This window comes from Podarcis erhardii (assembly GCF_964252035.2).
Source record: "Podarcis erhardii genome assembly, chromosome: 16".
Lineage (NCBI taxonomy): Eukaryota > Metazoa > Chordata > Lepidosauria > Squamata > Lacertidae > Podarcis > Podarcis erhardii.
In genome coordinates this window covers 17,875,567-17,903,399 of record NC_138514.1, presented here as the reverse complement: position 1 = coordinate 17,903,399, position 27,833 = coordinate 17,875,567, and the positions used below count along the sequence as shown (strand labels likewise).

The 27,833-nt window shown below is 46.7% G+C and overlaps 1 protein-coding gene across 3 annotated transcripts in view; it reads right to left on the bottom strand.

Annotated features, from left to right (window-relative positions):
- Positions 1–873: 873 nt before the first annotated feature.
- ABCG4 (ATP binding cassette subfamily G member 4) overlaps positions 874–27,833 on the bottom strand; it is a 40,252-nt gene continuing 13,292 nt past the window's right edge. The window contains exons 3-15 of one of the 3 annotated variants that reach the window (XM_081843107.1): positions 18,140–18,257; positions 17,357–17,489; positions 15,751–15,801; positions 15,446–15,591; positions 14,016–14,139; positions 12,977–13,091; positions 11,980–12,119; positions 10,668–10,766; positions 8,377–8,545; positions 6,616–6,716; positions 5,631–5,789; positions 2,957–3,075; positions 874–1,559 (exon numbers count right to left, since the gene is read on the bottom strand). In XM_081843107.1, coding sequence (XP_081699233.1) covers positions 1,334–1,559; positions 2,957–3,075; positions 5,631–5,789; positions 6,616–6,716; positions 8,377–8,545; positions 10,668–10,766; positions 11,980–12,119; positions 12,977–13,091; positions 14,016–14,139; positions 15,446–15,591; positions 15,751–15,801; positions 17,357–17,489; positions 18,140–18,257 — 1,700 coding nt within the window. In that variant the 3' untranslated portion in view covers positions 874–1,333. The remainder of the gene's footprint in view (positions 1,560–2,956; positions 3,076–5,630; positions 5,790–6,615; positions 6,717–8,376; positions 8,546–10,667; positions 10,767–11,979; positions 12,120–12,976; positions 13,092–14,015; positions 14,140–15,445; positions 15,592–15,750; positions 15,802–17,356; positions 17,490–18,139; positions 18,258–27,833) is intronic. The other 2 variants (XM_081843108.1, XM_081843109.1) reach the window with 2 other exon arrangements.

Genomic DNA, 27,833 nt, shown 5'->3' with positions numbered 1-27,833 from the left:
TGGCACCAGTATTAATTCTCACTTGTGTCTGTCTCCAGCCTACAAGGGAACCAAAGTTTTTTGGGACCCAATCCTATGCATGCCTACTTAGAAGTAAGACCCAATCAGGTCCAATGGGACACTAAGTAAAATTCTGTGCCAAGTAAAAGCTGGGATTCTGCAACCTGCATACCTGAATGCAAAACTGCTCCATTTGCATATTTGATCTCATGTTGCGGAATTCTTATTCTGTATTGTTTATTCCTCTCTTGACAATCACAGAGACTATGCAGGGCACTGACAGCCCTTTCATTCCCCCTTTATAACTGAGGTACATCAAGGGGCTGGATTCTGTAGCTAGCACAACATTCCGTGCTCACACGGAATCACGGCATAAACACAGCCCTGACTACAGTCTCCAGCCCAAGAGAGGCTTCAGGCGTTCTGACACGCTACTAAGAAGTTTAAGCCTCGCCTCACCCTACGAACGAGGCCCTCTAATCCTGCAGAATCCTCTCGGGGCCGGTTGCTCTGACTCTTGCAAAAATTGCTCACGGATTGTAATTTGGTTTTCTTGTAAAGAAAGAAGAAACGGAGATATTGGGATGGGAGAGGAGGAAAATACAAAAAAATAATAATCCTCATTGCTACAGTTATGGCAAACATTTAAAGCCTTGTGCGACACACACACACATACCCCCCTAGTAGAAGTCTTCCAGTTTCTTAATATTGATACACATGCTACAGTTATGTCCGCAAGCGAGCAAGTCAAAAAACGGCACAAAAATGGCGGCACTACAAAACTGTGCTTTGCAGAGGACGTGGTTGCCTTTAGCAAAACCTTCGTTTTGCCCCTCGCCCACCCCACCCCACCCCTGCTTCCCACCCCTCGTCTCCTTTTCCCAACCCCCCTGGGTCCTGCCCAAATTGATTCCAGCATTTCCCCATCCACCTTCCATTTCCCCTCCCGGTGGAGCAGAAACCAGGTTTCTTCCAAGTGCTTTGCTAGGGAATGGTTTGGGCATCCTAATGAGGGCAGGTTTCCCCTCCAGCTGATATTGCTCTGGGAAGAGAGTTTTGACACATTCCAGAATTTTACCCAAAGAAAAGGGAGAGGGGGGAAGGAAAGACCATTTTGCCAATGAAGAGAATGCCTGGAAATATTAAAACAGTTCCGAGATGTCTCATCAACTCTTCTCGACTGAGGTGACGTCAGCCACCAGCTACCCAACAACATCAACCCTCTCTGAGTCCACGACGCACAGATTTTCCCCGTGTCCTTTGGAAAGTAGGTTCGTGGGGCAGTCAATAGCATCTGCCAAAGGGCATCGGGGATTTTGCCCAAGTCCCCTTTTTATCTTTCGGACTTCACCTTGTACTTCAGGGTGAGGTAAGCCATGAGCCTGAGGATGATGAAAAAAATCCCTAGGACGATGAAGTCAAGGTAGAGCTTAGCTTCCTCCACGTCCAATTCCTGGAGTATCTTTATCGGGTCCTTGAAAGGACAATCGGGCACCTTACATTCCAATTCTTCCCGCTCCAAGGAGTAGATGGTGAGGATCACACCTTCAAAGCCGTACCTGTATGCCAAGATACAAAACGGTGTCGTAAATATAATACCAATGCATATTCAGAGATCCCTGAACTTTTAGGCTACTTCCAAATGAAAGCTAAAAAACCTGGGGTGTTCACAGGGTGGTATTCACTGCTGGTCCTACTCAGAGCAGACCAACTGAAGTTTATGGACACTGCTAACTTAGCTTCATTAATTTCAGTGGGTCTACTCTGAGCAGGACTAAGCTGAATGCAACCTGAAGATACTCCCATGACTTGCAAAAGTTGAGAATGGGACATATTTTTACACCCCCTTTTTTCAAGAACTGCTGGTTGTAGCCAACCAAATCCTACTCTGAATAGACCCATTTAAACGAATAAGCTTGAATTTGCACTAACTTCAGGGGATCTACTCTGAGTAAGACAAGCATTGATAGGACCCCATGAGTCTTGTGTGACCTGGTGCATTAAATGCTGCTCAAGAAACCTAGAATGTATTTCATATGTTTTGGGAATTTCTAATGGTGGGTTGCTGTTGTTTTGTTATTTTGTTAATCTGGATTAAAATAAACTATTTTAAAATGTGTTTGATATTTTGACCTGGTTTGCATGACATAGTAAGGCAAACCATGGTTTCCTGTTACTGCTCAAATGTGTCCTCCTTTGCTCCTCCCCAGTCCTTTTCACTGCCACACCAGAATGAGCTAAAATCAAGGTTTTTGTATTTCCTTCATAGCCAAGAACAGCACGTTTCTTTAATAAAGTTTATGTCTGGTTGTAACAAAAAGCAACAACCCTTGAGGTGGTTTGCAAAACGAACACTGAAATTATCATACTCTAACTCTTAAAAGCAACAACTGAAAACCCGCAAAAAATAATTAAAGCCCAAGATCAGCTAAAAAGCAAATTAAAACGCATGTCAACACTCTACATGTCTGAATAGGCTTGCCTAAACAAAAGTGTTTTTAGCAGGAGACAATAACAGTACAGTGAAGACACCTGTCTGGTGTCAATAAACAGGTTTGAGGCTGCCACACTGAAAGAATGATTTCTTATAAATGCAGAACGAGTATTATGCAGCACCTATAACATTGCCAGTTCTGCATATCCTGGTCCCAAGCTTTCAAGAGCTTTATATACCAAGAGTAACACCTTGAACTTGGCCCGGTAGCGAAAGGGCAACTGGTACAAGTATCTGAGCAGAAGTTTCCCTCCTGTCAACAACCCTGCTGCAGCATTCTGCACTAGCTGGATTTTCTGGGTTATGCGCAAGAGATTGAGCCTCGGATTGAGCACATTGCAACAATCCCATCTTGAAGCAACTGATGCAAAAGCTACTGTGCATGGCACACATCCCTGGTCAGATTGCATTGCAGAGCCTTGGAATGCAGCGAGGTGCGCTTATGCGCGCTAGGAGCCCCACCTGACATAAGAGACATACGAACTCCACTGCAGGTAGGTAGGGATGGTCTTGAAACTCACAAAGAAGCCAGAAAAGAGGAGGACGGGGATAGCTGTGACGGGACCCACAAAGGTGGCCACCTGGAAGACAAAGGAGGAAAGGGAGAAAGAGGCACACAAGTTAAAGAGGACTTCCAGACAAGGACTCTATGCCACCAAATTCAACAGCGTTTTGGTGCAACTGTCTCCATAGTTTTGCACGTGGCTTTGACTAATATTTGCACATTTTTGCCAAGCAATTTCTCCCCAATAGAATGCATTTTTGTTGTTTTCACTCCTCTCTGTGGTTTCATGCACACTTTACCTTAGTATACGCATTTTTGCCCACAACGCTTGGCTGTGATTCCTGCATTTGCAGGAGATGGGACTAGATGACCCTGGGGTTCCCTTCCAACTCTACAATTCTATAGGGAGAACTGCATTGCAGGATGGCTGCATTTCGATTCTCTTATGGTTTCAGAAAGTGTGAATTAAAGAGGTTCACCTTTAAATGAGAACGGAATTTCTTCCCCATCCCTACAATTGGCACTCACACACTCCATCTTTTATCCAGCCCGATATCCCATGCACTTTTATCTATTCAACCAGCAGAGGGCAGTTCTTCATGGAAACTTTCCATGCTGTGTATTCTAGTTCCAGCCCCATAACCACTACTTCCCTCCCACCCCACCTTTTCCCATTTGGGTAGGGCTGCCATATAGCTGGATTTTCCTGGGATTTCATGTTCAGGAGGGATTTCCGAAAGGAAAAAAAGCTCAACAACTTTTGGATTTTCCTAAAAACTCAACAATTTTGGAGTTTCCTGAGTTTTACTTTTTGAAATATGGCAACTCTACATTTGGCACATAGCTGTCAACTTTTCCCTTTTCTTGCGAGGAATCCTATTCAGAATAAGGGAATTTCCCTTAAAAATAGGGAAATGTTGACAGCTATGATTTGGGGTATGTGTGCAGGTATTGGGGCACGTGTGCACATTCACCTTTTAAAAAATTAAATTAAGCAGGGAGAAGAGTCGGTGGAAGAAGACTGGAAGAAATTTAAAGATTATTTGCAGAAATATTGTAAAATCAATGAAAGTTAAAATGATGTTGGATTGAAACGAAGCGGTTTCAGCAACAAAGTTAAAATGAATTTGTAAAAATAGATTGATAACAGATGAAAATATAAAGTTATAATGTGTTAAGATATTGGATTAAGAGTAAAACAAAGAGGGAAAGGATTTGCTGAACTAAATAATGTGAATTGGAATACAGAAAAGGGAGGTGTGAGGGAGTCAGGGAAATAAGTAAAGGAAGTGTAAGGTATGAAAAGATGGATTTGTTTTTAAGTGTTTTTTTTCCTCTTCTTCTGTATTTTGTATTTTGAAACTTTTTCCTTGTATTTTTGTATTTTTTTCATTTCGTTTTCCTTTTTTTTGTTTTTATTCTTATTTCATGTGTCATATATTATGTAACCTTTTTTTGTTTTGTAAAACCTTAATAAATATATTTTTAAAATAAAATAAAAAATTAAACTAAAATTAAATCTGCATATGAAGAGCAGGAGAGCACCAAGAGAAAGGTTACCAACTCCAAGAAGAACCTGCAGGATTAGACCAATGACAAATCTAGCTCAGCATCCTGTTCTCACAGTGGCCACCCAGATGCTAGTGGGAAGTCTGCAAGCAGGAGTCGTGCACAAGAGCCCTCTCCCCTCTGGCGGTTCCCAGAGGACAGCCATGGTGGTGGGTAGCCATAGATAGTCCTCTCCGCCATGCATTTGTCCAATCCTCTTTCAAAGCCCCCCAAGCTGATGGCCATTACAGTCAGACCTCATGTTATGTTTGCTTCATGATACGTTTTTTCAGGTTGCGTCCCGAGGCGACCCGGAAGTACCGGAAGGGGTTACTTCCGGGTTTCGCCGCTTGCACAGACATGCAAAATGATGTCATGCTCAGAAGCAGCAAATTGCAACCCGCGAGTGTGCAGACGCGCCACTGTGGGTTGCGTTCTGTTCATGATGTGAATGGGCCTCTGGAACGGATCCCGTTTGCAACCAGAGGTACCACTGTACCGCCATCACTGCAGCAGCAATTTGCATCGTGGTTGTTGTTTTAAGATAATATTTATTAAGTTTTCATTTTTCAACCAAACATTTATAACATATCTTTTCGTCACCTATAATTTGACTCTTTCGAGGCTCAAACTCCCCTCCACCCCCCCAACTGACTTTCTATCTTCTTTACATAATTTCCTCGCATTTCCAATTCCCCCTATCTACCTGCTTTCATTCCTTAAAATTCCTTCTCATTGTAGGTAAGTTTCTATTTCCAAACTGCAAAAACCTTTAAATCAGTCCTGTTAGTGTCAGAGATTTACAATGTTCTTTCAAATACAAAATAAATTTACTTCAGTCTTTTTCAAACAGTTGGTCTTGCTGGTTGCAAATTTTTGCAAGTTGCATCTGCATGAAGAACTGCTTTGTTGGGTCTGAACCTTCCAACATTCAACTTCCTTGGATGGCCGTTGTTGGGAACAGGATGCTGCCTGGACAGATCCTGCTTGGATCTAGTGGGGGTAGCCCTTGTCCTCTTACAGGACTTCATCCCTGTGCTGAAAACCCAAAGCACCACCAGCCCCTTTGCTCTCTGGTCTTACTTGTAAGGAGGTGGATGCTGCTCCAATCATGAGCCCCAAGGACTGGGCCACCAGGGCGGTGGAAGTGGCCAGAGCAGAGAAGAGGAGAAATCGGGTGGCTTCCGGAGGCTGGCCCGTCATCCAATACACAATACTGCAGTAAGTAATGGGGCATATTACCTGCAGGGGGCAGCAGGAAGCAGGTTAGCGCTACTTTGTAAGTGTGGGGTTTCTCTCCACCACCCAGGGCCGGCCCACCCATGAGGCAGACTGAGGCAGCTGCCTTGCTTGGCAGAATCTTTTGGATCAGTGATTCCGCAGGTGCCCCCCATCTGCCCCTTCTGGCGAGATCTTGCAGGAGTCTTGTGAGATCTCACCGGAAGATGACATTTGTAACCAAACAATTTAACCCCTATGTTGCAAACAATAGTCAGTAATATCCAAGGCAACACGATGACCAAATACAATGATACAATGTCAATATACACTCTTTATATAATATGAAATATATGAAAGCACATAAACAGAAAACTAATGAATCTCTGAAAGTCACAAAATATGCACTCTTAATGGATTCTCTGGAAAATATAAAACCATATAAGACTTAGGTTTATTTGGTTTTATATTTTCAAGAGAATCCATTAAGAGTGCATATTAGGTGATGTTTGTAAGCAAGGTTTCAGAGGGAGGGGGGTGGGCAGCTTGTTGTTTCGCCTTGGGTTAGCCACCCCTGGTGTAAATGGCAGCTAGCTGGGGGAGGCAAAAGTCATTGGTAGCAGAAACAGCCACAGTCTAGAATCCCCTGTGGGCGGGAGCTGAACCTGCTGAACTTCTGTCTGCCACGCAGCAATTAGGCTCTGGCTGGTTGGGAGATGGAGTCCAGCAACCTACATGTTCCCCATTCATGGGTTAAAGGCACAGAGCTTCTGTTGGGGGCAGGAAATGTGGCATCCCTGGTCGGGAACGCGGGCATAGGAGAATGACATGAGTAAAGAAGAAGCCTTACCTGAAAAGGAATATCCGCCATCGTTTTAGCTAGAAAATAAGCCTTCAGGCTGTACCAGTAGTTCAGATGCTCTCTCAGAAACACAGACATCTCTAGCGGGACTGGAGGGACAAGGAGACAGAGCAGAGCACAGCGTCACACTTGTGGGTTCAGTGTACTTCCCTACAGGAGGCCCCGGTTCCAGTGCCTGGGCAGCTCAGCTGCTAGGCTTGGAAAATAGTTATCTCCCTGAGAACCTGGTGGTCTTGACCCAGGCACCCAAACTCAGGCTAGATCTAAGTGTCTGACTCTCCATGCCACTGTGGCAATTGCCCCTGGCTTGCTTGGGCGCCCCCATGTGTCTGGCCTAAAAATATAGAGGCACCAGATTCTGCAGCCTGGGGATGTGCCTATGGCGTAAGCAGCTGTCCCTCCAAACTGCCAGCCCAAGAAGGGAGGCTGTTTCTGGGCCAGGGCAGGGCTGGGGAAGAGGATCTGGCTGGGCTGTCAATCACCACGACAATAGGTGGCTTCACTTCAAAGCAAGGAATTGGGAGCACATTGAAAGACCTAATTCTTTCCTTTCTTCCTTTGCAGCCTGGCATGGGCTGAACTGGACTGCAGGGGAAGATCTCTTCCAAAAGCGGAGCCCGTGGGTCGGTGGTTGGGGGCACTTGTGAACCCAACTCTGGCAGGGATGGGCTCCACTCAGGAGCTTCCAAGTGGAGCCGCTCTTGGTAGAGCTTGGAGCTGATGCCAAACATAAAAGCCCCACTTGCTGAGGAAGAATCAAGAGTGTGCTTTAAGGCGTCTGATGGTTCCTTTGCAGCTGTGCCTCTACCTGCTCCACATCTGACATGATGTGAGGTTTGGGGCACGTCAGCGTGGTTTGGGGGAAACTGCCTTACAGGCCAAACAGGGAACCTCCTCAGGCTGTATTAGACCCATGGGCTGGAGGTTCCCCACCTCTGAGTGAGAGGGAGTTACAGTATTTTCCGCTCTATAGGACGTACCTGACCATAGGATGCACCTTGTTTTAGAGGGGGAGAACAAGGGAAAAAAAATCTCCCCCTCTCTGCTCCTTCAGCAAAGTGGCAGGAGAAATGGAGCCCCTTCCATTTCTCCTCCCGCTTCGCTGAAGGGGCGCTGCGCAGCTCTCCCTCTCTGCTGAAGCCGGGAGAGTCTTGCTCTCCCGGCTTCAGCAAAAGGAACCCGAAGCCTTCGGAGCACAGCACGAGTTCCCGCTGCGCTCCAAAGGCTTCAGGCGGCTATCCCTGAAGCCTGGAGAGCGAGAGGGGTCGGTGTGCACCGACCCCTCTCGCTCTCCAGGCTTCAGCGAAAGCAACGCGAAGCCTCCGGAGTGCAGAGGAAGCGCTCCCTCTGCGCTTTGGAGGCTTCGCGTTGCTATTGCTGAAGCCAAGGAGCCTGCATTCGCTCCATAGGACGCACACACATTTCCCCTTAATTTTTGGAGGGGGGAAAGTGCGTCCTATAAAGCGAAAAATACGGTAGTTCTACAACAGCTGCTGACATCTTCCTTGGGGAAGGGATGTTGCTCAGTGGGAGAGCATGTGGTGCCAGACAGTGTGAATTAGACGGACCAACAGTCTGGCTCTCTACTTTCTCTGCTTCTTAAGCCAGGAGTTTGGAAGCCACAGCAGAGGATGAGCTGCCAAGAAGGACTTGGGAGCTCCAGCCCTCCCCACACCCGTCTAAATCTGACCACCACAATGCCATCATGTTTGGTATCGCTTCTCTTCCATCTGGGGACAGAGCACTTACAAGTGAGGACTGTGGGCATCAGGGCAGCGAACATGAGGAAGAGCATGGAGAAGAAGAGGAAGCCGGTGTTGTTGAAGACCTTGGCGGCGTCATTGCCAATGTGCAGGTAGAGCAGTCCAATCAGCACACCGATGCAGATGTGAGACATGAACCGCAGGTGGGTTAGCACCTGTGTGCAAAGTGAGATGCGGCAAGTTTAGCACTTGGCGCAAAGCCTTTATAAACATCTGCAAGGTGCTTCACCATCTTAAAGCCATAATAATAATAATAATAATAATAATAATAATAATAATAATAATTTATTATTTGTACCCTCCCATCTGGCTGGGTTTCCCCAGCCACTCTGGGCAGTTTCCAACAGAGATTTAAAATACATTAAAACATCAATCATTAAAAACTTCCCTAAACAGGGCTGCCTTCAGATGTCTTCTAAAAGTCAGGTAGTTGTTTATCTCTTTGACATTTGATGGGAGGGCGTTCTACAGGGTGGGTGTCACTACCGAGAAGACCCTCTGCCTGGTTCCCTGTAACTTGGCTTCTCCAGTGAGGGAACCATCAGAAGGCCCTCGGCGCTCGATCTCAGTGTCCAGGCAGAACGATGGGGGTGGAGACGCTCCTTCAGGTATACTTCAGCCATGCTTCTCACTCCTTTTCCCATTTCACAGATGGATCACTGAGGCTGACTGATAGCAAGGTGGCCACACAAGAAGTCCATAGCACTGGCAGGACTTGAGGCCAAGATGCTCCTACCTACATTTCTCTCCGCCTGATCAAACCATGATTCAGTTTCGCTGTTGGACTTGGAGTGAGGCCCCTTCGTTTCCCAGCTGTTGTTGCCCCCTATCAGCACACATTGATGGGGGGAAAGAAGGAAGCAGAAAACTGGAGGGAGTTGCAGGACACTTCCTTCTGCTCCTGATTGGCCAGAGGTAGTCACCTGACAACCTCTCACCTGCCTATAAATACTACCTGGGTTGTCCTCTCCTCTTCAGCCTGAGCCACCAGAAGACTCCTGACCACTGTCTGTCACACATCATTCCTGCTGAACCAGCTTCATATTGTCTTGCCTGTTTCCCAGATTCCGTAAGACAGAACTGAAATACCCCATTTTTGTAGCAAAATATCCTGTATCACTCAAGTAAGGGGTAAGGAGAGCTTGGTATGCACATCATGAATAGAGGTGGGGGAAAGAGTGCAACTCAACTGTTGTCTCTTTGAATCCTGTATTTCAGCTTCGATCTGGTCCTAAGATCAGCTTTAAACTTAGTTCCTTGATTCTGCATTAAGGCTAGATACACACCATCCTTTTAAAGGGCAGTCAAAGCACATTCTTTCCCTCAAAGAATTATGGGAATTATTTTTGCTTCCTATGTTTTAACGGGACATAATAAGGATATAAAGTTTAAGGACTTAACTTCACATTTGCTAATTGCTGCTAGACAAACCATCACCAGATGGTGGGGGGGGGGGGGAGATAACCTGAACTTATAGCATGATATAGAATGATTCGTGCTTTGGCAATAATTACATGTAGAACCCGGTTTATGCAAGGAAAAGAAAAACCGCAATCATTTTATGCCACCTGGCAGAACTGAATTACATACGCATCCAGCAAATACTTACAAAAATACGCAACCACTGCAGTTATGAACATTTGGCAACATTAATGTATGTAACATGAACTCGGGAACTTTTTATTCTTTGAGAAGGTTGCAATGCGCCTTGCACCAGTCGTTGCCCCCCTTTCCCTGTGTTTATATTGTATTGTTTTTCTTTTGAATAAATAAACCTTTAAAAAAAGAATTCCAATCACTGTAGTTTGTTAAGGATTGCTGGGAATTGTAAGTCTGCGGGGGTTAAACTACAGCTCCAGGAATTCTTTGTGTTTTGAATGTGCTTCAAACATATAGGGTATACACAGCCTTAAGTTTGTGATTCTGGCCCTCCTGGTGAGATCTGTCTTAACTTTGGGGAATATAGCTCAGTGGTAGAGCAGGTGTCTTGCATGTAGAAGGACCCGGGTTCAACGCAAACCATCTCCTCATTGCCCTGATTCTGGAGTACCTAAAATAATGCATCTGTTCCATGTGCAGAGTGCCTCTCTTATCACAGCGAGATCCCCAAAACCTGGGAAGGTCTCTCTGATCCCCGCGCATAACTCTTAAAACAACAACACCCCCAAACAAGCCACATCGTCCACCCCATACCCCATGTCCTACCCCACATCCCTCCTCCTCCTCCCACAACTCAAGCTCCTCCCTCTCTCAGCTTGCCCCTCCTCCAAGCCTCACCGTGTCTCTCATAATAGACAGGAATGTCCTCTTGAAGAGGATGCAGAACTGGGTCATGGTGCTGGTGGCAAAAGTATGGCTCTCGATGTGGTCCAAATCCTGAGAGCAACACAGGGCCAAAAAAAGAGAAAGGGGGTGGGGAGAAGGAGGTTAGTGGAACTGTCATGATTTGGGTGGTGAACATGTGTGATTTTTATCATGGTTTATTTTATTAGCCCGCCTTTCCATCAAACTGAAATGCAAGGTGGTCCACAAAAACTAAAAGCTAACACAGAAATAAGTGATATACGTCAGAGTCACTTCTGAGTGTCAGAGGTGCACACCCATCCTGCACTAGGAACCAGGCTTTTAGTGTTGCAGCTCCAGCTCTCTGGAATCAGTTGCAAGCCCATATCAAAAAGGCGCCTAGTATCATGATGTCTTAGGTGCTTACTGGATTTTTTTAATTTTTGCTTAGGATGGCTTTCCCAGTCATTTATGTACGATCCAGTTTACATCTGAGGAAATTGCCTGGTGGTTTTTAGAGTTAGCACGGGTGGTTTTAGTGTTTTCAAGTTTGTGTTTCTGTGTTTTGTCCTGTTTTTAGCCATGTGCACTGCTTCAATGGCTTAATGCTTTGAAGCGATCCATAAATTAGTTTACTAAATAAAATTAATAAATAGGAAAGCAAATAAGTAAATAAACAAAAAAGTAAGTAAGTAAGTAAATATTAAAAAGGTAAAGGTAAAGGTACCCCTGCCCGTACGGGCCAGTCGTGTCCGACTCTGGGGTTGCGCGCCCATCTCGCTTAAGAGGCCGGGGGCCAGCGTTGTCCGGAGACACTTCCGGGTCACGTGGCCAGCGTGACGAAGCTGCTCTGGCGAGTCTACACCAGCACAGCACACGGAAACGCCGTTTACCTTCCCGCTATAAAGCGGTACCTATTTATCTACTTGCACTTAAGGGTGCTTTCGAACTGCTAGGTGGGCAGGAGCTGGGACCGAACGACGGGAGCTCACCCCGCCGCGGGGATTCGAACCGCCGACCATACGATCGGCAAGTCCTAGGCGCTGAGGATTTACCCACAGCGCCACCCGCGTCCCTACAAGTAAATATTACTAATGGCAAATTCGATTCTCTGTAGATTTTATTGTTATTGTTATTTCGGCTACCTGCCCTTCACCAGCATGCGTATTGCTGCTAATGATGGTGCTCTGATGTGGAGAGAGGAATGAGAAAAATAGTCCCTAGGTCTGAGTGTATACACAGGAATTCTGGAGTCATAAAACAAGCAGCCAGAGCCAACCCCTTTCCCTGCTCCGCCCCAGCTTACTGCCACACAGTGTCCTGGGCATGAGGAATCTGCTTTGGTCGGGCTGCTCTTCTTCTCCTCCATGGCACAGAGCCCATTCTGGACTGCTTGGAACAGTAGTGGGTTTAGGTCGCCGTATTCTCCCGAGGCAACTTCGATAACTGTAAAGGAGAAAGCAGCGGCTTTCAGACAACCTTGTTTATCGAGCAGTTTATCCTGATCTGTTTGCACAACCTTTGCAGGGAAGTCAGGCAACTGTTGGCTATTTGCTAAGCAATCGTTATCACTTTCTGGTTCATTTTGCGCATCACTTTCCTTACTGCAAGAAGTCAGATTCTGGGTGGAGGGAGGGAGGGAGGGAGGGAGGTCAGATGGGTGTGTGTGTGAAGCCAGCCTGCTGCACGAAGGTAAAATGTATGCTCATTGCTACCCCCACCTTTTCCTCTGGCATAGCTGTCAACTTATAGATTTGAAAATAAGGGACCAGCAGCTTCGAAAATAAGGGCTCAGCAGCCAAAATAAGGGATTTTTCGAGCACAGCTATGTTCAACTTCTGAGCCCCTCCGAGCTAAAGGCAGAAAGCCCAGCCAGCAGCCAAAGAAGCCCCAAGGAAAACCACCGTCACCTCTCCGCTGGGAAGCGCTGAGCAAAGGCTCAGGCAACGCGGCCGATTTGATCGGCACAAGGCATGCAAGCTCCACCCCCCAGTTGTTCTTAGACTCCTTATTGGGTGAGCAATGCAGCCAAGCAACACAGTTGGAGCCTCCCTCCCCCATGGCCGGCAGGGAGGGAGGGAGAGGAGCTGCTTCCTTTGAAACCCGGGAAATTTAAGGGACATCATCAATAAGGGACAGCAGTGGGACACGGCGCTGGGATAAGGGACTTTCCTGCCAAATAAGGGACAGCTGACAGCTATGGCCTCTGGAATTTCCTACCACTGGCTTGTGGCCTTCAGAAGAAAATGCAGCCTTCGGGCTCCATGAATTTGTCTATTTATTTTTTTAAAGCCATCACTTACTGAAATCAGCTGGGTTGTGGTAGGTGGGGCAATGCAAGCCCAGCCCTTTCAGGTATGGGATGAGGTTGGGCACCGCTCCTTTGAAGATGCACTGACCTTGGCTCAGGATATAAAGCTGGAAGAAAGAGAGAGAGAGAAGAAAAGAAAAACACTTATGAGGACTAATATATTGGGACGGCCCTATCGTTGAGCAGTGAGGCAGCCACCTCAGACAGCTGATTTTGGGTGTCATTAAAGGGCAGCAAATAGTTAATTCTTTAATTTATTCTTCTTGCCTTTTTACTCCCAGGGAGAAGGGCTTGTGGGATGTTCAGGATCACATGCCAAAATGGCTTGGCTGGCCTTGGGTTATGCGCACCTTGAGATGTGGTGTCGGGTGCGCCGTTTGCCATTCTGACTCACACAGCTGGCAAGGCTGTGTGTATGCCACAATTCAGAGAAAGCGAAATGTGGTAGCAGCTTCCTGAACGCCTCAGCTTTCTTTCCTTGTCATCAACCAGGCGTCTAGCCCTTATGGCTGAGGATATACCCCTGAAATCTAGAAGCCAGTCAGAAGCGGCTCAATGAGATATTCCAGGGTTGGGGACGGAGTAACAGTGTCCTCATCTATCCCTCCTGTGACTTGGCAAAAAACAATGCAAAACTGCAGAACAAATCCTGCAACTTTTGGGAAATTATGCTCGACTTGCATCATTTTCCGCAGGGCACACAAATTCCCTTTCTCCCTGGCACCGAATTTTGCTTGGCTGTGCGCATAATTCTGCTCTTTTTAGACCGCAATGCCCTGACTGATGGGGGCACAGAGGATAAAAACAAAAACAAAATGGAGGCAGCTTTGGTGAGAGGATGGACAGGCCGCAAAGGATCCTAAAGCCAGCCTCTCCAACCAGGAACAGTGCAGTACAGCATGGGCTCTGAGACCCCCTGCACACACCCCTGGGCCACAATGGCACACTAGGCTGCAATCTGGATCCTGCAGAATTTAATGAGCCACAGCAATATCCCAGTTCGGAGGCAGATGGCACACAGAGACCCTCACCTTATCAAACTTTTCAAAGAGCTTCGCGCTGGGCTGGTGGATGGTGCAGATGATGGTGCGACCGCCCTGGGCCAGCGATTTCAACAGCGAGACCACCTGGAAGCAGGAGGAACTATCCAGTCCGCTGCAGAGCCAGGGAAAGAGAGAAAATGCTGGAGTGAATGACGGCGGAAGGAGGAGAATGGAGAGTAGCCTGGTCTGCATGACACAGTAAGCCAAGCTATGGTTTAACAGCTGTGTGCAAACACATCATGGCACCCGTGAAGGCTTCAAGTGGGGACTCTGGGCAGATGCCCCAAACTCTGAGCTTTCATTTTTTTTAAAGAAAATAAGTCTCCAGCCCTCCTGGAAAGAAAGGTGTGTGTGCGTGCGTGTGTGTGTGTGTGTGTGTGTGTGCGCGTGTGTAGTGCAGGTACCTTCTGAGTGGTTTCTGTTAAATGAAGAAGAAGAGTTTGGATTTGATATCCCCCCTTTCACTCCTATTCAGGAGTCTCAAAGCGGCTAACATTCTCTTTTCCCTTCCTCCCCCACAACAAACACTCTCTGAGGTGAGTGAGGCTGGTAGACTTCAGAGAAGCGTGACTGGCCCAAGGTCACCCAGCAGCTGCATGTGGAGGAGCGGGGAAGCGAACCCGGTTCACCAGATTACAAGTCTATCGCTCTTAACCACTACGCCACACTGGCTCTACACCACACTGAGAGTGGTGTGTCTACCTTGTGTGTTTTCCCCGGTACTGAGGAATGCTCCCTGTTGTTATTAGAAGGCAACAGCATCAGTGTGTGTGTTTTCTCTCCATGGCATAGCTGAAGTTGTTTTTGGGGGGACAGTACCCCTTATTCCCCTCGCAGAGCTACAATTGGTTTAACAATCAATCCCTCTTCACGGGTAACTCTGGGAATTGTAGCTCTGGGAAAGGAGTCGGGGGTCTCCTAACAACTCTCAGTACCCATAACAAATACAGCTCCCATAATTCTTTGAAGGAAGAAGCCATGGCTATTTGAAGGGGCACTGCACTGCTTTAGATGTATGGTGTGAAGGAAGCAGACAGAAATAGCTGAAAGTAAGAAGGCAGATGGGCTTGGAGGAATCAAGACCGAGATTGGGGCCTGAGTGCCATAGTGGGCTAGCCTCCATTTGCCCTATCATGGGCTGTTCTTTGGGTGGCGATTTCTCTCCCCCCCTCCTGCCTTCTGGGCTGCGAGGCACCTAGACTTCACCCCCAGGTTCCAGCCTTAAATGCACCATTGCTTGCCCAGTGGGAAGCCTCCTCCTACCACTGCTTCCTGCCCTCTCCCCCAGAATTGACACCGAGGCTGAATGAGGCCCATGGAATCTCTGCAACATCCACTGGATGCTAACAGAGTCCTGCTGCCTTTCCCCAGGTGACGTTTAAGGGATAGGGAAACCTGGAAAGGCCTTGGCATCTTACCTGGTGGGTTCGTCGAAAAACATGACCGGAGGATTGTTGACCAGCTCCAAGGCGATGGCAAGGCGCTTGCGCTGCCCTCCGGACAGGGACATTGTGCGGGTGTAAGAACACTCCAGAAGACTCAGAGCTGTCAAGATCTCGTCCACCTGGACCCCACGGAGGGAGGGAGGGGGAAATGGACAGGTTTAGTTGCCACAGGCAGCCCGAAATGTGGGCCTTTGCCATCATTACTTGATGAGGTCCAGCATGGGGGGAATCACACACACAACTCTTGGCTTTCAAATATAGGAAATGTGCAAACTCACCAGCTCCTTCTTGACTTCCTGCTTCTCGTTCAACTTCAGGTTGGCAGAAACCTGAGGAGGGAAGCGAAAATGTTCTACTTAGGAACTGATCTGAGCAGGTTAATGCACATCCAGCGGCCTAATGAAGTCTAGTTTGCTGGGGTTCCTACAAATGGTCGTTGGCATGAGTAAAAACAGGTCATTTGATGTTGGGTGATTGAAAAGCAGGTGTCCCTGTCCACCTGTGGATGTGTGGGGGGAGGAATCCTTTCTACCACCACCCCTGGAGTTTTACATGCTCAAATGAGAGCAGCTAGCTTCACGACAGCCCAGGTCAAGGCCAGATTTAGGTTTAATGAGGCCCTAAGCTACTGAAGGTAATGGGACCCTTTATATGTCCAGCTGTCCTTTGTCAACAACAAATTGTCACTGTTTTTTGTGTTGAATATATGCTATATGGTAATTTATGGACCTATCTAAAGCCATTTGCACATGCAGAATGTTGCACCCTATATATAGAAATGAGCAAACCAGTGATATTTTAGGGAGCAGGCTAGCAGGCGGGGCCCATGACTTACATCATAGGAGCCTACACAACACAAAACACTGTTGCTGTATGTAGGTTTTATTTCATTTGTTTTTTATCTTATATTTTGGAAATGTACATCCAGGTTTTTTTCTTTAATATTTTGGGTGACCCCAAGAGAGTGAGGCCCAAAGCTATAGCTTGTTTAGCTTATATGTAAATCCGGCACTGGTCCAGGTTTTAAAAAATGAGAACTGCCATAACTGCACCAGAGACATTAGAGCTGAACTACACAAGAAATCAAAACCACAGGAACTGTGGAAGCATCATATTTTTCAGGGATTCTCCCACATGAAGTAAATAAAAAAAAACATATTCCCATACTCAAAGTGGATGGTTCTAAACAGGCTTTCTCCTTGACACAAGAGATGGCCAAACCAGTTTCCAACCCCTGTCAGTCTTGTATGTGTTTATTCATAAGTTTATTCTGTATTAATTTGCATATTAAAAAACTTTTGGATGAAAATTCATTTATAAATAAGTATTTTAACCACAAGAGATACATTTAGAAACACAAAGCAGGTATTTATAAGACGTATTTCTTGTTTTCTGTCAAGAACTATATCACTTTTTAAATAAAAAAGCAAAACCTGAAGTATAATGGCATTCTGATCTGTAGCTTTGAAATTCACAGAAATCAAATTCCTGACAGAGCCTACTCTGAGGCACAGACAATGACTGTTTGTTTAAATACGGGGCAAAAAACTTACATATTCCACCACAGAACCATGTCCCCGTTTACAAAATACAATGCTTAAAAACAATAAAACTGCAGTCCTCTGCAGTTTGAGGAGGAATGAGGCAGGAGGTGATGTACCAACAGGATCCTGACAATAATCTTCTCTCAGGCTATAAGCTCCATAATGTGGAATCCATGAGGTGAAGTGGGTTGGGAAGAGAGCCTTTGCTGTTGCCAACAGGGTGTGATTCTCTTCCATCTTGACCTCTGCACATCTCTGGAAATCCAGATTCCTCCTAGGTTTCTCCTGGCACAACCCCCCCCCCCACTATCACCCAAATGTTTCCGGGACCCCTGCTCACCATCATAGCCTCACGCACGGTGAGATGCGGCAAGAGCATGTCGTCCTGCATGATATAGCAAGACATCTTCCGGAAAGTGCGCAGCTCCCTCTGCCGCCCATTCACGAGGATCTGCCCCTTCATGCCCGTCTCCCTGTAAACGAGAACAGTGACCTGGGATGTTGGGAGTTGTGCTTTGGCAACATCTGGAAAGCCAGAGGCTCGCCGCCGCTTGAGCTACGTACATGGAGCTGGAGAACCTGCATTGATCTCAGCGTTCCCAGCTTGAAGGAAGGGAGAGGTCAAGGGCTGGGATAGATCTACATGGGGCTTTCCACAACCTGGAATTTTCTCTTGAGAGCTGGCACCAACAGTTGATGTCTTTGGGCATTTGCCAATGACCCACACTCAAATAGGGGCCACACTGACAAGACCCACCACAGAGAAGATGTGGGGGTCAGCGCTGGAGGAGCTCCGTGAAGGGTACATTGGCCAGGGTCCTTTAAAATGTGGAGCCGTCGCCCACTCCACTCACCCCAAACCATTGGCTATGCTGGCTGAGGATCCGCCTACTGGTCAAATTTGGCCCGTGATGGGTGGGTCAGATATAGGAAAAATAGTCCCCGTCCCCCCGTTCTGGAAAAGATGATCCGTGTTCATCACGTGACATCAAACATCATGTGATATATGCTCATTACCGGACATAAATCTGACAGTGCAACAACAGTGAAACCAGGAGCTGTAAAGATCCCAATCCTTTCAGGTAAAAACATGCCTCTCTCTGAGGAAACGGCATTGGCTCACCGGTAACCAGCCAGGAGGTTCATGAGGGTTGATTTCCCAGCTCCGGAAGGGCCCATGATCCCGATAAGCTCGCGGCGGCAAAACTTCCCAGACAGACATTTCAGCAGCGTCTTATATCCTGGAAAAGAGGGAGGAAGGTGGGCAGATTGTGAGGGCTGCCCCAGAAGTCAGAGAGCTGGAGTGGGGAAGCTGAGGGCCAGCCATTGCTGTGGGACTCCATCTCCCCCCAGCCCCAGACGACATGAAGGGAGCTGGTGTCCAACAACATGCAGGGAAGACCTCAAGTTCCCCGCCTATGTCTGAGAGACAGTGGAGGACACACCTGTTAGTATTTGGTGCATAATTTGGGATTGAGCAAGTTATGTGGCTTCAAACGGGATCCGTTCCGGAGGCCCGTTCGCAACATGAAAGGAACGCAACCCGCAGTGGTGCGTCTGCACAAGCGCGTGACGTCATTTTGCACATCTGCACATGTGCGAGCGGCAAAACCTGGAAGTAACCCTTTCTGGTACTTCCGGGTCGCCGTGGGACTCAACCTGAAAAAACGTAACATGAAGCAAACGTAACATGAGGTATGACTGTACACTCCATGGATAGGACTCGTGCGGCTCTGTGGTCTAAACAACAGAAGGTTGGAAGTTCAAATCCCCACGACGGGGTGAGCTCCCATTGCTCTGTCCCAGCTTCAGCCAACCTGGCAGTTCGAAAGCACGCCAGTGCAAGTAGATAGTTACCACTGTGATCCGCATTTAATCCTCACAACAACTTTGTGAGGTAGGTTAGTTTAAGAATGGTGGTGACTGGTCGCCCAGTGAGCTTTCTGGCTGAGTGGGAATTTGAACCCTGGTTTCCCAGGTCCTCATCTGACATTCTAACCACTGCACTCACAATGGCTAACCCTGGTTGCTAAGAGTGAGCCTTCAAAAAGTGTGGGGCAACGATAAGCAGGAATACCTTTTAAGCTTCCGATTTCCTGCCCAAACTAATGACTAGCAGAAACCATGCCCCCGTCACCACCCCGTCCCAGCTCTGCGTAAATGAAGACGTACGATGACATTCTTTGCCAGCGCTATTGAGAAAGAGTTTAAAAAGAGGGAGGGAGCGAGATCTATGTCGCGAGGATCAGCGTCTGCCTCCAGCTTTGTCTGTTCTTGCCAAATTTGCTCATCATTCTCGACTCCTGCAACCCTTCGCCCCACTAATCTCCTGGTATGTGCTTTATCGGAAGATGGACAGGCCGTGCACAGATCCCATCAACCAAATAGCTGCCTCCCTGTCAGCAGAGGGGACAAGAAGCAGAATCTATTGGGAAAGCAAGCTGGAGGGAACCACAAGGTGTTTTGGGAAAGGGGTGGGGGGCGAGGCAAAGTTTGCAAAAGTTCTGAGTTCAGAAGGCGTGTGTGTTGGGGCAACTCTGCGAGAACTTGGGGCCGTCCAAAGAAGCTGAATGTGGGAAGATTTATGACAGATTAAAAAAAAGGACTTCTTCACGCAGCACCGAGTTAAGCTACGGAACTCCCTTACCCACAGGAGGCAGCGATTAGGGCCAGGCAATATCTGATTTTCAACATCACGATATCTCACCAGCTAAACACTGCGATATACTGATATATTGCAATATCTGAAATAAGGGTGGAGCTATGTAGAGGCATTGGCTGGTGTCAGGGAACTGCCATCAGCTCAGAGGTGGAAGGGCAGTTGTGTTATAGGGAACCTCCAAAAATCGTGCAAAGCAGTTCCTCCTCCGGCGAGGAGGAAAGCCCCACCTCTAATGGAGAGGAGATGCAGCAACCAGGGGATGCTAGGGAGAGCCTCAACACCGAGCCTGAGCAAACAAGAGAGAAGGGAAGTACCCCTTTGCCAGCGCCCATTCTGCGCAGTAGGTTTCGGCGTAGGGAGGGAAGGAGAAGGTTGGGGGCCACGCGACTGTTGTGCTGGGGGAGGTACAAGGACTGACCACTCCCAGATTCTGCTAGCGACTGAGCCAGACATGAACTTACGACGCTCTTCACTGTAAATAGTTTGCACCAAGAATAAAGCCTGGAAAAGACAGGTCAGAGTCTTGCCTGTTTGCTCTCGAGCAACTACATCATCATCTGACAACTGGCTTCATGGTTTCCCCCCACATTGTGATTTATGCGTAGCACACAAAAATCATGATTCACAATATTTTGCCAGGTCAAAAATTATAAAACCAATATCATGTTATGGACTTGAAACCAGTTTTGGACGATATATCGCCCAGCCCTAACACACACCACGATTCGCAATATATTGCCAGGTAAAAACTGTGAAACCAATATCACGGTATGGACTTCAAACCGGTTTGGGGTGATATATTGATATATCACCCAACCCTAGCAGCGGTTGCCACTAACTTGGATGGCTTTAAAAGAGGATGAGACAGATTCGTGGAGAAGAGGGCTATAGATGGTTTCTAGCCACCATGGCTATGCTCTGCCTCCATGATCAGAGGCAGTCATGCTTCTGAATACCAGTTGCTGGGAACCACAGGAGAGGGAAATGGTCTTGTGTTCAAATCCTGCTTGCAGTCTTCCGACAGGTATCTGGGTGGCCCCTGTGAGAACAGGATGCTGGACTAAGATGGGCCACCGGCCACACCCAGCAGGACTTTTCTTATGTTCTTAGTCCCAAGCAAAGCTCCTTTGCTTCACCACCACCAGATTCTTGGTCATGTCCCTTTCCTCACCCCTCCTCCGTTTCAGCCCCTGTGCTTTTAAACACTTGCCTAACAGGGATGCAGGAATTCAGCCCATGAAGTCATTCTCCAAACATGATAGGAAGCTGCCTTATACCAAGTCGGGCCTTTGGTTCTTCTATCTTAGTATTGGCCGCACTAACTGGCAGCAGCCTCCAGGGTTTCAGGCAAGGACTTTCCCAGTCCTGCCTGGAGATGCTGAGTGTTATTTCCTGAAGTTCTCTCTCTCTCTTTTTTAATAAATATTTTTATTAGTTTTTAGCGTACAAAGTTTTAGAACATACCACGCAGTTTATCACAAATACATTCTTATTGGACTTCTATCAGCACCTCTGATAATCCTCCGTCTTAATCACTTCTTATGCACTTCCTAACTTAATATTGCCTTTACATCTCTTAACCTATCATCTCTCCTTCTCCATTTTTACAATATTTCTAATATTATTCCTCACAGAACTTCTTGCAAACCTACAAACGTCGTCTGGTCATCACAAATACTTTTCATATAATCTGTAAATTTACTCCAGTCTTCGGTAAATTTTTGGACCCACCGGTTTCGGATCCTTCCTGATAGTTTGTCAAGTTCCGCATAGTCCATTAATTTCATCCTCCATTCTTCCATCGTTGGTAATTCTTCTTGCTTCCATTTTTGGGTCAATAATATTCTTGCTGCATGTACTGAAGTTCTCACCCTGGGCCAGATGGGGAGGCTCCACCTCCACCTCTCTCACAAACTGCAGGCATGGAGCCAAACCAAGCCGCTTCAGAGGGTCTGCCGGACTTCCCACAGACTCAGACCACTGCCGTGCCTGACATTCCGCCAACTCCACTTGCGGATGTTCCACCCACAGCAGCGGATCCAGGGGACTTGGTTTCAAGGCCACCTAGGGTCGCATCACAGCCTCAGCAAGAATTGGGCGGCTCCCCGGACCTGGATACCGGTCCCCAGTGGTCTGGCAGAGTTTCCAAGCACCCAACTTATTTAAAGGACTATGTTGTTGGACATGTAATACTGTTGGTCTAATGGAAGTAGGTGAAATGTAACCAATATGCTTTTGTGCCTAACTGAACCATTAAACGTAGTGCTGTATATAAGAAAACCATTACGATTGTAACTAACGCCTTATCTCTGTGGGGAGGGGTGTTATGTACTGAAGTTCTCACCCTGGGCCAGCAGGGGGATACTGTAGATAGTTTTCACTCAGGTCCACTTTTGCAAATAAGGGATCGAAAGTGACGTTCAGTGATTGGATAGTTACAGAAAGTGGTTACTGTTGCATTGTAGTGGAGCTCTATATAAGCAGGCTGGCTGAACCCTTCAGTTCAGTTCTGTTCTGGCCTGTGAATAAACAAGAGCTGTTTGAAGAATCGCTGTGTCGTCTGATATGTTCACCCACAACTTGGCACTGAGGATTGAACCTGGGACTTTCTGCATGAGCAAGTGCTTCAGACCTTTCCACCATTGCATCCTCTCCTTACTCTGAGGAAAGCTTTACCTGTTGAGCTGCTGCTGGCAAAGCAGCTGTTGCCTGGAAGCATTCTCAGCACAGGTATTCCTTGGGATTAACGGAGGCTGCATGCACACCACACGCCAAATAAATAATAATAATAATAGTTGTTATTATTATTGGCGCACATGGCTTCCCCAAAGACTTCTGGGAGTTGTAGTTTACCCCTCACAGAGCTACAATTCCTAGCACCCTTAGGCTACCGTTTCCCGGCTCCTTTGCGGAAAACCACATGCTTTAAATGAACCCTAGCTTTAAATTCAAAATTTAAATGTAGAGTGTGTCCACAGCCTAGCTCAGAAGACAAAGGCGTGATCTTTGGTACAGGGAGTAAGGGAACGCACGTTGGTTCCTAGTCTAGTTCATCAACCGCTCCTTCCTGTCTTGAAGCAGTCCAGACCAGGCCTAGCGAGGAGGTGTGCAGCGCTTCAGGGAACGCCCAGCCCCTAAACGGAGAACTTGAATCAATTTTGGATGCTATGCTGAGTTCCAGGAAGGGAGCCGAGGTCAGCAGGGCCCATCTTCCTCCTGCAGATGGACCGGCAGATTTTGGCAGAATTTCAAGATGACCTGATTCTTACTGGCAACCGCTGTGATACCAACCGCAATATGGAAAGCAAAACAGGGGGATGGATGAGCCGGACAGAGCAAGCGGCTGGAACACAGGGAAGCTGCCTTGTACTGAGTCAGGCCGCTGGACCATGTACCTTAGTCTTGTCTACACCGACCAGCAGTAGCTGAAATATACTCGGAGTCGACAGTGGATTTCATGCTCTTTATTCGGCTCATAGTGGTGAGGAGGAAATGGAAGTTGCCCCAGAATGTCTGCTTTATATACATTATTTACACAATGGGCCCCACGTGATTGGCTAATTCCGGGATTCTCCTGTAGGCCAATCAGGTTGTGGATTCACTTCCACCTGGAGCTGGATTGGGTGGCTCCTGTGGACCAATCAGACTGCTGCATTCTGGGTCCTATTGTTCTAGGACCAATCAGACTGCTGCATTCTGAATCCTATTGTTCTAGGACCAATCAGACTGCTGCATTTTGGATCCTATTCAACTCAGTACATAACAGTAGCTCTCCAGGATTTCGCACGCGCTACTGGGCATGTGGCCCCCTCCCAGAGACTTGGCCAAGGGCAAATATGGCCCCTGGGTCAAACAGGGTTAGCTGCCCCTGGTGTAAACACTTAGGCTGTGTACCCGCGATGCTTTAAAGCACATTCTTTCCCTCATAGGACTCTGGGTACTGGAGTTTACCCCTCACAGAACTCCAGTTCCTAGGACCCTTAAACCACACTTCCCAGAAACCTTTGAGGGAAAGAGCGTCCTTCTAATGTGTTTTTAATGTACACCATGTAGGTTGACTTGGTGAGTTTCATCCCATGGCTCACGATTCTTACAGCTTCTGGGAGACGCACCTGGCACCATCGCTGCCAGTCTTGAGGTGCCAGGCTAGGCCTTTTTGCCCGCTCAGGCCTTTGGTTAATTAATATTGCCTCCTATGGTGGGGGCTGTCTTTTAGTGGGCTGGGTAGGAGGACTTGTCTTCACCGATACATTACTGGATAAGCTTTTTAGGTCTTGGTTGTTTTCAAACGTTTTCACGTTTTTAAATTGCTTCCGTGTGTTACAGTTTACCTCGTCTAATCACTTGGAGATTTTATTTCATTTCGTACGAGGCAACGGATACGTGTTAATAACAATAATAATTAAAAACACCAGTGCCACACTCCAGAATGAATAAAAGAATATAAATTAAATAAGGACCAAGGAGAGATGGAGGCTGCGTCATTAATACGTCTCCTGCGGGTTTTGTTTTGCTAATTAGTAGGCCCACTGAGCCACTTTGAGGATTGGGGATGGTTGCTTTGGGGAAAAGTGATTAATCTTTTATCCTCCTGCCCTTCCCCCTGTGCACATTACCCCTGAACCTGCAACTAGATGTGTGAGGAGGGAGAACATAAGAAGATCACAAGATCCCTGCTGGATCAGACCAATGACCCTTCTAGCCCAGCATCCTCTTCTCACAGCTACCGCCAAGATGCCTTTGACAGGAATTGATAAGGCCATAGCTGTCAACCTTTCCCTTTTCTTGTGAGGAATCCTATTCGGAATAAGAGAATTTCCCTTAAAAAAAGGGAAACGTTGACAGCTATGGATAAGGCACTTGATGAAGGGCCCTTGCAGAATCCAGCCAGGGGGAGCCAGATTTTTTCAGACTTGCCTGATCCAAGATCCACACGGCAAATGTTTTTTAGGATCCTCGCTTAGACTCCTGTCTACTGCAGACGCATGCACAGAGGAAGACATCGTTGAACAACTTGGCTACTTTGCAATGTGCAAATAAATAAATAAATCAGCAGCTGTGAAGTTAGTACCACCGCTAGAGGGCTCCACAGCACCACAACTCTATTCAACTTTGGTCTGCCCCCCAGAAAGTTTTCTATTTTGCAAGGAGGGATATTGGAACTTCTAAGTTTGCACAGTTCAAGTGGACTGAAATGCTCTGTCCCTCTAGCGCAACAAGCCCACTTAGGAAACAAACAAACGAAAGAATGTGACAGAGAAATGTATTGGAAAATGTGGGTGGAATGAATGATTAAAGGAAGATACATTAACACCCTGCAAGCAAATCAGGATATATCATTATTGTCATATAACCACCCTGTAAACAAATCAGAACAAACACTCAATGAAGAATGGACACAACCTAACTTTTGCGTGAACTTTGTGCAAGTGAATAAGAATGAAGGCTCAATAAATCAGACATCTGAAGGGACCCTCAAAAGGGTTAGGGCAGATCCGCAACATTCATTCGAAGCACATTCAAAGCATCCTCACATTAATACTGTTCACCTGGGTGAAAACTATCTGGTCAGCCTTTTCTTTGTTTAAGAAATTCTTTGAAACTTCTGTTTCTCTCTCCTAATCCTATTTGGCTTTGTGGGTTTGCCTTCCCTTCCTAGACAATTACCGGTAAATCTCTGGTAAAGTGTTAAGCTTTCCCTTCTCCTTTTGTCTCACATCGATGCGTCTTCTCAATTCCTGTACAGCGCCTGGCACATGTGAGGTGTTTTACAAATAATACGTGAGCTCAGTTGGGCTCTACCTCTGAGCCATCAAACCTACCCCTACTCTGTCTCCTGGCCCACCAAGGCATCCTCCTTCCACTAAGCTCCACCCACACACTGAGACTCCACCCACATCCCCCAGGCTCCTCCCCTGAGCCTCAGAAGACCTGGCAAAGTCACTCCTACTTGCACCCACCAGATCAATGTCCGACAGTGACCTGCTTAGTATACACCCAGCAACATGCAGAGAGCAGCTGCTAATCGTGCTTAGCATTACTAAGGGCTTAAGTGTCCAATTAGCGTTAGCTTTTTTTTCTTTTTCGTTTTTGCTTGCTGGAGAAGTTTAATGACATGTGACTAGCAGCAGGTTGTCACTCTAGAAAAGTCATTGGTGGAAGTCAATGTTTGTTTTCCTTTTTAGTGTTAATATTATTAATTTGTAGGATTCGGATTTTTTTTATATGCTTGTTTTTGTGTTTTGTGTATTTTTTTTTTGTTTTTGTTGTTGTTGTGTGGAAAATAATAATAAAATTTACTATTAAATAAATAAAAAGAAAAGTCATCCCTTTAGAGAGAGAGTCTGTAGCATGAAGGAACTGGGGAAGAGACATAGGTCAGTGGTACAACATGTGCCTAGCATGCAAAAGGTCCCAGGTTCAATCCCTGGCCTCATCCCCAGCGAGGGCAGGGAAGGTACCCACTCTGAAGCCTTAAGAGAACTGCTGCCAGTCAGTGTAGACAATATTGAGCTTGGTGGACAATATTGAGTGTAGACAATATTGAGCTCGTTTTGATTTGGTATACAGCAGCTTTCTATTATCCAAACTGATAGTTGTGGAGGGAGGTGAATGCTTATTGAGAAGACAGGGGTTTAGGAAACAGTACAAACCATTGCATTGTTACTCAGAATATTCCATAGTAAATGTGTTTAAGAATCTCTATTAAAGAGAGTGACAGACAGACATTCCTATCATGGGAGCGTAGCCAGGTTTTTTGATGGTGGGGGCAGGCTTTTGTTAGGGGGATAGAACCTCAGATTTGTATTGATTTGGGTGGGGGGCAGCTGCCCCCCTTGGCCACATCCATGATTCCTATCAATCCATTGCTATTACAATGAATATACCTGTGAATTTAGGGTTAGGGTTCACGAGTCCCTGCTCTCCAAGACAGCTAAGCAGGTGCCTTACTCTGCTGGGCCAATATTTTGCCAGTGCGAAGGGCGTGGAAGCTACACAAAGCTCCTCAGCAGGCCTACTATGTTCCTGCCTGACAAAGACTTCTGTTGGATTCCAAAGCTTTCGTCTTCTCCTTTCTCAACTCCAGATGGATTAGTCAAAGGTTATGACCTAACTCTCTGTGGGGCCAAGAAGGTAGCAACTGTGTCCATTCTCAACGAATATTGCCTTCATTGATCAAACAACATTTCCTTCCACACTTGGCATTTTGTCTGGAATTGCCATCCTGAACTTACTGACTTTTTATTAACAACCAGAGGGCTTAAAGACTTAACTTGCAAACAGGCCATTTGCAACAATTTATTTATTTGTCAGATTTCACCAGGAAAGGGTAAATCTGGATTAGAAGGGGATATGTGTGAAATACAGACAGGTGTTTTTATGCCAAACATGCCATAAGGATGATGCAAAAAATAAATAAATGCACATCTGAGGAGCAACCATCCCATAATAGAGGCCCTCAGTTGTTGACAGTCTGTTGTATTTCAGGTTCTTCTTGTGTGGCTCCCTTCTCCAAAACCCCACGACTTGATTAGTGGCAAATAATTCGCAATAAAGCAGAACTGCAGCATCAGCCTGTCCACTGTGGTCAGGCAAAACTCTACTGAGGTTTCAAAGGTCCTAGTGTAGTAATGTCCTGATTGCCCCTTCTGCCTGTTGATTGCTTCCTTTCACGGTGGCTGGGGATTAATCAATTGCCCCTTCATTAATCAGTTCTTGTTCCCTGTGGGGAGGAAACTTTAATTACTGATGTCATCCTCCCCACACCGCCCTCTTTCAATGGCAAAGTTGACAAATGAAATAGCAGGATTTTACAACGAAAGGGGGAGGGATGAAAAAAGAGGGGAAATCAGAAATTAATGCTCCCCCGAATGGTGAACAGAAACTGACTAATTATGTGGCAATTAAGGAGCATTGAGATGCAATCAATCATTTATCCCATCCCTACACGGAAGGGAAGCTGATAAAAGTATCAGAAGCTGAAAGGAGGAAGCTTCTAATTAAGTTCTTTGCAGACTTTGCTGAACGCAACTTATTTCTGAGCAAACATTAGAGATGGGCTTTGGCAGAAGCACTGCTGTAGAAAATAGCGCTATATTAAGTGCCTTGCAAAACCAGCCATTTAATTCCACTTCCAGTCGATGGTGGAAATGCA